The sequence below is a fragment of the Seriola dumerili genome, unplaced genomic scaffold (assembly GCF_002260705.1).
Source record: "Seriola dumerili isolate Sdu_G_001 unplaced genomic scaffold, Sdu_1.0 BDQW01001417.1, whole genome shotgun sequence".
Lineage (NCBI taxonomy): Eukaryota > Metazoa > Chordata > Actinopteri > Carangiformes > Carangidae > Seriola > Seriola dumerili.
Window position 1 is genome coordinate 664,411 of NW_019175672.1, and position 11,409 is coordinate 675,819.

General features: G+C 39.4%; 1 protein-coding gene across 1 annotated transcript; it reads right to left on the bottom strand.

Moving 5' to 3' along the window:
- Nucleotides 1-6,241: 6,241 nt before the first annotated feature.
- Nucleotides 6,242-9,643, bottom strand: LOC111238549 (protein SET). Its single transcript, XM_022768120.1, has 8 exons — nt 9,423-9,643; nt 8,146-8,203; nt 7,632-7,774; nt 7,391-7,494; nt 7,190-7,303; nt 6,823-6,993; nt 6,417-6,548; nt 6,242-6,334 (listed from the first exon to the last, which is right to left on the bottom strand). The coding sequence occupies exons 1-8, from the start codon at nt 9,493-9,495 to the stop codon at nt 6,311-6,313; spliced, it is 819 nt and encodes a 272-aa protein (XP_022623841.1). The 5' UTR covers nt 9,496-9,643; the 3' UTR covers nt 6,242-6,310.
- Nucleotides 9,644-11,409: the final 1,766 nt, after the last annotated feature.

Below are 11,409 nucleotides of genomic sequence, written 5' to 3' on the forward strand. Positions count from 1 at the left end.
TGTTTCCAGCACAAATCTCGACTTTTGTCTGCGTAGCCGACGGTTGTTTGGATCGACATACGAGCCCGCTGATTGGCTCGTTTGCAAGATCTCGTTCTGTGATTGGTGGAAGCGAGTTTTCGATAAGCGTTGCCCGTGGTAACCACTGAAAGTAACGGGTAATGCTGCATTCAGGGAATTTCCGCAAAATGGGAAGAACTTGAAAAACACCCGTTATTCCGGTGTGGGAGTTTTCACACATTATTCTAAAATGGAAGAAGTACTCAGATCCTTTGCCTTAGTAAAAGTAGCGGGACGACAGTTTAAAAATATTCCAAGCAAAAGTACTGCTTTCAAAATCCTACTAAAGTAAGTACATTACCAGATTAATCAGAAAAATATATCTAAAAACCTTTGTTTTTACTTTTCTCTAATCTTTGTTTTTACTTTAGATGGATAGATAACAGATAGAGTAAATAAAGCATATAAATAAATAGAATAAAATAGATAAATAAAGACTTAAGACCCATAGCTATAATGTGTTCATATATACATTTTACAATGTGTATATTCAATACAATGGTAGTGATATACTGTAATACTTTATACATTTGTGCACGTTGGGTAGAGGTTGGGCAATGGACAACTATTTTGACATTCAACTAATCAACTAATAATAATAATACATTTTTTGTCGTTTATTTAGAAAAAAATGCAGAGCATCTCAAATGTGAGGATTTTATGATTTTTGTTCTGTACATGACGAAGTAAACAAAGTAATAATGAGACAGACATTACCTTGGATTTTTACTTTAACATTTTCCACTATTTTATTAACAAAAAGGTTTATCAATTAAACAAAAACATAATCAAAATAATCAAAGTTGTTGATGATGAAATCAATCTTAAGTTACAACCATATAACAATGTGTAAGCAGCATTTTACTGCTGTAGCTGTTAGAGGTGGAGCGAGTTCAAACGAGTGTTAGTGAGTTTAGTCCAGTGGGCCTCTTCAAAGGGTCATCAGATAAATCTGTGGCGTCATGAGATGAGTAATGGGAGAGGAAATTAAAAAAAATAGAATTATGCTGAACAACATGTCCAACCTTGAAGTTAATGGGCTCACCAAAACTGGACGGTTGAAGACTGGAAAACCGTAGCCTGGTCTGATGAATCTGGATTTCTGCTGAGGCAGCAGATGGTAGGGTACGTCTATGAATCCATGCACCCAACCTGCCTGTGTCAACAGTCCAGGCTGCTCCTGCTGGTGGTGTAACGGTGTGGTGAATATTTTCTTGTCACACTTTGGGCCCCTTAATACCAATTAATCATGGTTTGAATGCCACAGCCTCAGCAAACAGATAACCCTTGGGGAACGTTCCCTGAAGGTTACAACACTACAAGGCTGTTGGCCACATTAACCCAGACTCTCTGAAAGCCATGGTCACTGAAGTTATAGTTTTAAGACTATTAAGGGGGGGCGATAGACTCAAACCTCTCCTTCAACAGGAGACATTTTGGATACACAGTCAGGGCCACCTCTTTCCGAGGCCTAAATGATGAAATAGATTTTAGCCCCTTTCTATAAACTGTTTTACTTACCATGATATACAATATGCGTATTTCTACAGTATTTTTTATTGTTTCCATATTGTTGTTCACATTTAGATTTTTCTCATATAAATTGGGGAACTTCTCTGATATGTGATAATGCGATATTAAACTGTTTTAGACTATGTTTCCACTTATATGCGGTTTCCCAGTCTGTGTACTATCATCACGTCATTCTCCTGATTTATGCTGTGATATTATTGTTTATACTTTATTTCACAGGCCTGAGTTTAGTGTACTTTATTTGTCTACATTACTATTAGTTTCTCCCCAGCCTACAGTCTTATTATTCATAATTCTGTTTTCTTTCTCAGCTCATATGTGTTTGATGCAGTTTAAATGTTTTTTTTTATTAATATTATTTCTTGTTGTTTCTATTGTCATTACTTGTTTGTTTTTTGAAGACTCTGTAAGTCGAAACGCGTTGGTGTATCCATATATTAATAAAGGATTTTTAGTTTCACATCTATAATTTGAGTATTTTTTTCTGATTGCCATTGTACGGTTTCAACTCGTATAAGACTTATTTTACTAGACAGTTGTTTTTTTCAAGTTGATCTCACAAGTATACGTTATTATTTAAGTAAAAAAAATTTTTAAATACCCAAAGTAACAGATTGAGTAACCATAATCAAATTAATAAATTGATGAATAGCTACACACACGAATCGCAAGACTCTATAATAATTCCAGTGTTCATTGAAAATGTATTCCCGATCAGTTGTGGGCTAGCAGTTAAACATCGATAACAGTTATGAATTGTGTTCATTATTTGCCGTTTGTTTATATATTTAGCTTAGCTCTCCTTAAATTTACCGCTGGACGTTTGTTCAAAACACTCAACTTTTACTTTGAAGACGACCTGTTTCTGTTTCCGGCTCTTGATTTCCTTGTTCAATTTTTATATTGTACAGGTTGGACAATGGAACAAACTGACGGTTTGTTGCGCTGAATTGAATTGCACGTCTTCATTTAATGGGACAATAACAGACGCAAAGCGTTAACAGCGTTTATGCAGCATCGGCTAATGAAGAACGAGCTCACAAACGTCAACATACATTTACACTCAGAATAAGGAGGACAATGAAATTAGGCAATACCCCTTAAACTGGCATTTTTCATTATACAACGTCAACAAGTGCAGAAGAATTATACTTCATGCACAATCTCAAAGTAAAGTTTTCAACATCTTGTGGAATCTGCATAGTATTAATATGATGTTCCTAATAAAGTGCTCGCTGAGTAAACGTATTATAAGTATTACTCTGTAAAGCAACTACAGAACTACAACTGATAGTTAATGTGTAACTTAAATGACTTTTGTACTACGGTAAGCACCAATTTAATGGTTATGTAACCGCTGAAGTGTAATGTTCGCAGTTAAGAGAAGGAAATGGTTGAGATGACTGTACTTCCTGTTTCTTTCTACAGCACTTCCGAACATTAGTTAGCCTGCAGAGCTACCTAACGCTCAATTCATTAGCTATTAGCCGCGGTTTAAGTCCACAAATCACCATATGGCTTACTAGTATATTTACGCTGCAGGTTCTTGACCGAGTCCACATGCTTAAGTAATAAATCTGATGTACTTTCGATTGGTATTTTGTAACCAACTCATCGTTGAACCGCCTCAGCTAAAAACAAAGCTGCTAGCTTCAGCCGTCCATGTGCGTGCGACGCAGCGATGAGATGCAAAAGGAGCCTGCGGCTGCTGGTACAGCAGCTGGAGAGGTTAATAATAATACAGTATATCTCCTTTGTACTACTCTTTTATCCCGCTGCATACCAGCCCGGTGAGGCGTGTGCTGCAGCCGCGGACGAGGTGGGAACCAGCACCGACACCCTGTTATTGTGCAGGGCGTGCGGACACGAGTTGGCGGTCGGGACGGACATCCACTTTGTCCCCAGCCGGCTGGCACTGTCCAGCCGCAACGACACGCAGGTCGGGGGTCGAAGGGTTAACGTCCAGCTTTTTGAAAATCCCCACGGACACCAGTTTGAGGTGATTACGTTCAGAAAAGCGGACGTTACCCAGCACTGGCCGGCAGATAAACACTTCTCCTGGTTCCCGGGGTTCTCGTGGACCGTGGCCACCTGTCCTCGGTGTAAAACTCATTTAGGTGGGTATAAACCGGGAATGGTGCGAAAATAAAGTAAACATATTTAAAACCTTTAACTTAAAACAACTAAGTTATTACTGATAGTAGTTTGAATACAGAGCTGTTTCTGGGAAATGAGACGCATCAAGAAATAAACAGTTTTCCACAAAAGAGCTGCGAGTGTGAGTTAGAATATTCACAGCGACGACAAATATGTGATAATTAATTACTATTTAAAAACACTGAAATATACTCAACCAATACTTATATGCCACAAACTAGTAATCAAATTTAGTAATTAAAACTATGTTAAAAAGGTTAAATCAGTAAACTAAAAAGTTATGCACTCTCACTTAACTTAGAATAGTCTTATTAAATACTTGTACTAATGCTGTCCATTTTAATCTGGATAACTTTTTCAAATCAAAATTGAAACCCACAGAATCCTGACCTCTTAATAAATACTTGTATTGGTCTGATAAGGCTTCAATACTTTGAAATAATATTTACCTTCCCAATTATCTTATAACAATTAACTTTGAGTAAATCAAAATATAAAGAAAATTTGTGCAAAAGTTATGCACTCAAATAACTACAGTAGAAATATTCTAGCTAGTTAATCTTAATTATGTTAAAATTACAACTGAAGACAAATGTAACTTCTTAAATAATTGTATTTGCTCCATGTGTGTTAAAGACTTACTGTCTTAATTATGGAGCAATAATGTTGAACAATAGAGCTGCGGTGATTAATCAATCAATGACAACAAATAAACAACTATTTAGACAATTGAATTACTACTTCTTTTTGAAAAAATTCCACATATTTGACTGGTCACTAGATTCAACAAATTGTGAAGATTTGATGTTTTTCTTGGTCATACATTATAGTAAATTGAAAATCTTTGGAGATTTGTTTTGTAACATACCCAAATAGATTTTGCAATTTTCTGACAATTTATAGACAAAATAATTAACCAAGAAAATAAATCTACAGGTTTATCGATGATAATAATGAATGTAATTAGTTGTAGCCCATTGAAAAGTAAGTTGTGCATACTCAATACTCAGAAATATTATTTTATCTATGCCATTCATTTGGTATATTCTGGATTTAGTATAGTAAGTTCTTATTTGCTCCATATCAGATTTCTCCAGGAAATACACACTTAAATAAATTCTTATGACTCTGCCACAATTACCGATTTTATCTCCTAAGTGGGAGCAGGTGAAAAGTTCAAATCTCTTCATTTGAAAGAGAAGTTACGAATATTGAGCAATCAGTAGAAAAATGCTTTTCATTCCCTACAGGTCACGACCTCGCACTTGTTGGAACCCATGTGCTATATTTTAATGATTTATAAACAGGTGTGTTTTAAGATAACCGATTGGTTTTGTTTCTCACTCCAGGTTGGGCCTTCCAACCCAGCAACTGGCCAGACACGATCACTAAAACCAAATTTGAGGCGTCGGAGCACACCTTCTTGGCTTTAATCACCCATCGACTATTAAGAGAAGACTTTGCTTCAAGCTTGTTAATGACTCCAAAATCCTTCACGAGTTGATGGACTTTGACTGTACAATTTACCCAGGTGCCTTTGCTGCTACTTTTTTTTTTTTTTTTTTTTAAATAAATTTCTATGCATCCCCTTAGTTTGAAGACTCCCACACGTGTATACACAGTAAGTTTTATTATTGTAACAAAGCAAGTTGTACACCTCAAATTTAAAACAGTTTCTTTTCCCCCCAGCGGAAAAGGAGAGGGTGATTAAATGTAAATTCTATGAGATAACAGGTTTTTTTTTTTTTACCCATGAAGCAGTGGGGGCCAAAATTTACAAGCTTGTTTTTTTTTTTCCATTTTGTTCTTTATTAAAAATGTCATTTCAAATCTCATGGATATCTGTAAAACAATACAATGAAAAGAAAAAAAAAAAGTCCCATAGAAATGATGTCAAAATAACCACTCTCCCCAATAACCAACATACTCCTGCCCCTCCCCAGCTTAGCCCACCCACCCCCCCGCCCCCTAAACATTACAAGTCAAAGGAATGAGCTGGTACTCGTTAACCACATAGGGGAAAAATAACAGTTTTTTCAAGGGATCAACGCCCCAACTGAAAAAAATAAAATAAAATAAAAATTATATGAGGGAAAAAAAAAAAAAAAAAAAAAAAAAAAAAAAAAAAATATTGAGGTCTGCTAGCGCTAGGTCACTACACCATGGCTTTAGTCAATTTACCACACAACCTTTAACTGAAGGAACTCTGTGTGAATTGTCTTCAAATTCTACTCAGGATGCCGCGCTGATTCTATTTTTTATACTTTTTTTTATTTATTATTTTCGAGATGACCTTGGGGATGGTACTCACAATTCAGGGCAAAGTGCCATTGGCCTTAGATGAATCAAAGGAGAACATAACATGGCACCAACAGGTGAAGAGGCTTCAGAATGGAAAATGAAGCACAAAAAAAAGTAAAAAAAAAAAAAAAAAAAAAAAAAGTTAAAAAGTAAAAAAAAAAAAAAAAAAAAAAAAAAGTAAAACCTTTGCTCCCGAACATGAGTGGAAAAACCAAACAGGGAATAGAAGGTTGAGGGTCTGGGTAGATGATGTTATTTCTTAGTCGTCTTCTCCTTCGTCATCCTGAGAGAGTAAGACAAACAGTGAAGTGAGTGCTGAAAAAGTACTGCAAACAAAACCTGTTTTCTAGACTTTATCCCTTTACCTCTCCATCTTCTCCATCATCCTCTTCATCCTCCTCTCCGTCTTCATCTCCCTCCTCATCAATGTCCTCCAGACCCTCCTCATCCTCTTCGTCGTCCTCACCTTCACCCTCTTCGTCGTCCATATCAGGAACCTGGGGATAACAATCACTTTTCAGTACATTTGTCTTCTCAGTTATAACACACGCAACTGAAAGTTTCCTGCTCTGGTTACTGGAATCCAGTTTATTAGCCAGATACAGCACCTGGAACATCAACACCAAAGATAACATTTCAATAAAAGAACAAACGGACAGATTAAATATGCCCGCTTATTGTGAGAAGTGGCATCTAGGGAAATAAATATGCTACAAGCAAGAATACATTAAGCATTCTAATAAGCACTGAATTTGCTGGTCGTAAACATACCAGGTAGTACTGCAGAGGGTTTGGCCAGATGTCGTCCTTGATGACCTCCCCTAGCTCATCTGCGCCAGCATCGGCATGATCGGTGAACCAAGTGAAGAAGCTCTCTGGCTCTTCATGTTGCCTCTTCCTTCCTGCTTTGTTCTGTGTCTGGCTTGAGCGCTTGGTCAGGTCCTACAAACACACAGAGACAAATAAAAAGATTACCTGTTGAAAATGTCCACTGTGCAAGTTCATAATCAGGTCCGGTCAGGTCATGCTGCTCTGATACAACCCATACTAGCTAAACTGTAAAAGTTGGAAATGTTCTGATTGAGGATAATGAGAATACTACCACCCTGACAACAAAAAATACTCAACACACACACACCTTTCCTGATTTCCATTTGATTTCTGTTGACTTTGAAGATGGATCTCCGCTCTCGTTCAGATGGAACTCTTTGGAAAGTACTTTGTTTTCGAAGTACGGATTTTCATCGAAATACTGGAAGACAAAATGCACCAGGGTAAGAACACAAGAAGAGATTTTCATCACCATTGTTGTGTGTGTATGCAACATTACAATACTTACAAAATCTATTCTGTAGCCTGACTTGATGTCTTCAAACTCTGTCACCTCCACTCGGCTCAGGTAGTGAAGTGCTTCTTCATCTTCCTCCCCCAGTAGGGCAGATACTGCAGGGAAATGCATATTTTACAGACCGATATAGGGCTTCAATTTCTGGTTTATTGTCATGCAAACATCTGTCGTTGTGATCTAAATGCTTCCACAGAATAAAAACAATATATACACCTCATGCTGAATTTCTTACCTTGTGGATGGTTGACAAACGTGGTGACCCAGAAGTTTGGGATTTTGGCGATCAGTTCTGACCTCTTCTGAAAGAATGGCTGACGGAGTTTGTTGTATTTCTGTTCTACTTTGAGGATCTCCTCACTGGCTTGCTCGTTCAACCTGAAGGGTGTAAAAATAAATAAAAATCACAAACCAAAATACAAATTAATTTGGACTATTTTGCTGATCGACACACAGGAAAAAAAAACAAAACAAAACCATCCATTTGTTATGCATTTCAATTGTTTTATCATCATGTTTACTTAGAGACAAGCATGCCAAATAGTGAACTGTGAAAGGCTGAAATTCTGCAGGTTCTCATGCCACCCTGTGATTACAACATCTGATTTCACTAGTTGGTTCCTCATCCTTTAACAACATTTTAGTAATCCAATCACCTCCTTGAGTTTTCTGCTGGACATAAAGTCTCAGCCCTACAAGGACAAAGTGTGACATCCCTAATCTGTAAGAATCTGACAAATTTGTGTTACCTGTCAATTTCGTTTTGAACTTCGTCGATGTGTTCAATAGCTTCTTGCTGCTCTTTTTCTGTGGGGGACAAAGAATAGAAATGTGTCACAAAATATAAAAAGGTAAAAGTATCAACAGTCAAGAGTGGGACTAAAATAAATACACGTTAATTTATAAATTAATTTCAAAAGAAGGGGAGATTCATAATATCTTTTTTTTTTTTTTTTTTAAATAAAAGTATTTATTTACTCATACCCGCATACAAATTTTGGTATATAAAAATTAAAGCCAAATTTCTATCATCGTTTGTTGTTTTCATCCCCGCAACTAAGTTTACGCAAACTACTGGGGTCTGTACGTAGGTTTTTTTGCTTTTCTAATTGTTTCCGCGCACATAGTAAATAATCCTCCGTTAGTATGCGGTAGGTAACGGTAGTTGTCAGGTTATCTGGCAGACTAACAGTCGGAGTCTCCCGGAGGTAAAGGCAATATGAGCGGCCAATAGCTGCAGTTCTAGCGGTTCAGACACTCACCGTTTCCTGCCGGCTGCTACCGACAAGGCCGCGTGGTTTAAATGTGGGACATCAGACTGCACACACAGAGCCGCGATAACGTGAGACACCGAGCTAGGACAGATGCCAGAGTAGACCCCTGTAACTGTCAAACCCTTGCCCATACGGCGGGATCCTAGATCCAGTTATGCAACTTTTAATAAATAGTTTGACTGAATGCGGGGCTGGTGGATTTAAATGCATCTTGGCCAGTAACAAAACACAACGTCGTCAGCTAGCGTTAGGTAACATTACAACAACAACACTAGCTGGCTAGCTGCTAATGCCCAAATGAAAGGGGCAACTATTCCGGTTATTAAACACAATAATAACTACGTTAGCGCAAATTGGGCAGTTTGTGGTTGTTTCACAACAGCACACACAACAAATCATGCTCAAGCATCGCATACGGCCACTGGGTCAGTAGCCATCGACAACAGTGGCCACGCTGATGATGCTAAATTAACTAGCTAACATGGCCTCTCAGCACCGGTCTGAACTGAACAACAGGCTGGAGTAGCGGCATGCTAATAAACGCGTTAGCAGGCGAGCTAGCTGCTGTTAGCGAAATGTGAATACACGCAGCAGCCGTCGCAGTCAACCACAAAGAAGGTCCAGGGACGTTAAGCAAAATCAAAGCAATACATAAAATAATTATTAACATTCATGCACGTTATGGCAATGCAAATTATGTTAGAGAAGAAAGTGAAAATGGCGGTGAACAGGAGGCCGCCATTCCCCCTTACCGGAGGTTTCGTCCGCTCCGTCATGGTTTGAGTTCAGCTCCTTTTTACTCACTTTTGCCGCCGAGGCCGACATGTTTTCGCAAGCTGGGGTAACTTACAGACGTCTGAGAGAATAGCTAGTAGCTTTGAATCTGGTTTCTCCCCGAACAGGAGAACGTTAATTCGGCGTAAAGTTCAGCGTGGAGAAGCCAACAACGTGCTGCTTTCCACACAATGTAGCTGCCGAGGAGCGAGGAAGTCACAGCAACCGCCGCTCACGCGCTCCTTTCATTACGAACGCGCCTCGCCGAATGGAGCAGAGAAGAGCTCCGCCTCTCAAAATAGGTCTCACTACTCGGCTCCAATTTGCTCATTTACTACTCTCTCTTCTCTTAAAATCACCCCAAAATGAACCAACCCTCGAATTATTACTTGTATATATCTCATGCGCGATTTTTAAATTAATAAATAAAAAAAATTACGTTTATTCGGGCCAGGCCAAAGCTTCAGTTGGACCGACTCGCACTTGCGCACTTAAAAAAAAAAAAGATGCTGAATGTCAGTCGAAGTTGAAGCCCCATCCTGATGGTCGGTGCTAATTAGTCACAGTTTGACCCGAGCTTATTGTTTGTTTTAGATAAGAAAAGTCTAAATAAACAGGGCATTTTAATTTAGCTAAACGACGTGTATAAATCATAGCTTCATATTAGCCTAATCGGTGAGGAAGACTGTCAAGCTACCGGACGCGTATTAGCCTAATCACAAAGAGTGTAAGGCCAGTGTGTACGTCCTTGTCTATATGTAACTCAAATATTAATGGTTTTCAGTCAACTAATCTCCATTGTTATTTTACAGGACAACAGACAGCCGAGAAGAGAACAACAACCACCACAGAGTTGTCATGTATGCTTGTATGCAGACAAGTGTACATGCAGGGTTTGGAAACAATCACAGTGCTGTCAGCAAACCTCAATGTCCAGGATCAGGTTCAGTTCACCAGCAGCTGCACCTTGATTTCCCACCCCCTGCACGTATGTTGACTATCAGTATGGCTATTAATGTCTCTTAAACCCCCCTCTTGTCAGGGCAGGTTAAATAAATCTGTTAAATGCTGCAGGCTGCTCTGTGCCTTGTCCCAAAGAGAGCAGCAGCAGCTCTGTGTTTGTCTTTTGGTTGGTGACAGCACAGGAACATGTGGTCATGCAGCGGCCAATGCCGAGCCCAGAGCGGGCGATCAGCACTGTCAGACTAGCAGCAGCAGCAGAAGCAGCAGTGCTGGCACTGGAGAAGAGGTCTGCCATCCCCCTGCAGAGAGAAACCCCCCTAAAAGAGAGAGAGAGAGGGAGAGAGGGGGGATTTGGTTACAGAGCAGAGGATGAGGATGCAGCGTGAAGGGGATGTTGCAGAGGAGGCTGCAGGGAGGCAAAAACAAACAGGAGGACAGGCTGTGTGATCCAGGTCTCAAGATGTAGGAGCTGCATCAGAGGAGCCCTCGGTCAGAGTGTGTGTGTGTGTGTGTGTGTGTGCGTGTGTGTGTGTGTGTGTGCGCGCGCGTATGTGTGAACACACCATAACATCAGGGGACTTGTTGTGTTTCAAGGATAGTGAAGGTGGAGAGGCGCAACCTGAGAAAACCCCCCACCACCACCACCACCTCCACAGAGGATGAATTAGTCCTTATTCAGCAAGGAGCGAGAGCATCACTCTGAGGTTAGTGAAGCGCAAAGTCATACTGCTTCCAGCTGAAATGAACATGCTGTTCTCACTTAGTCCACGTCTTCTTTGGCACTTGTTTTTCTCCCGTAAGGAAACGAGTCATGCGTGCAGCGCCGTCACAGGTGATCTCCTCATGTTCTGGCACTTGTTATGGTCAACTAAGCCTGTATTCAGTCAGTGTTTTTTTTTGTTTGTGAATGTGCTCAAATGTGCTAAAAAAAAAAAAAAAAAAAAGCATGGTGATGAAGTGAGCCTTGTTGTCTCTTGATGTGATGTCGTTATCCAGGATCAG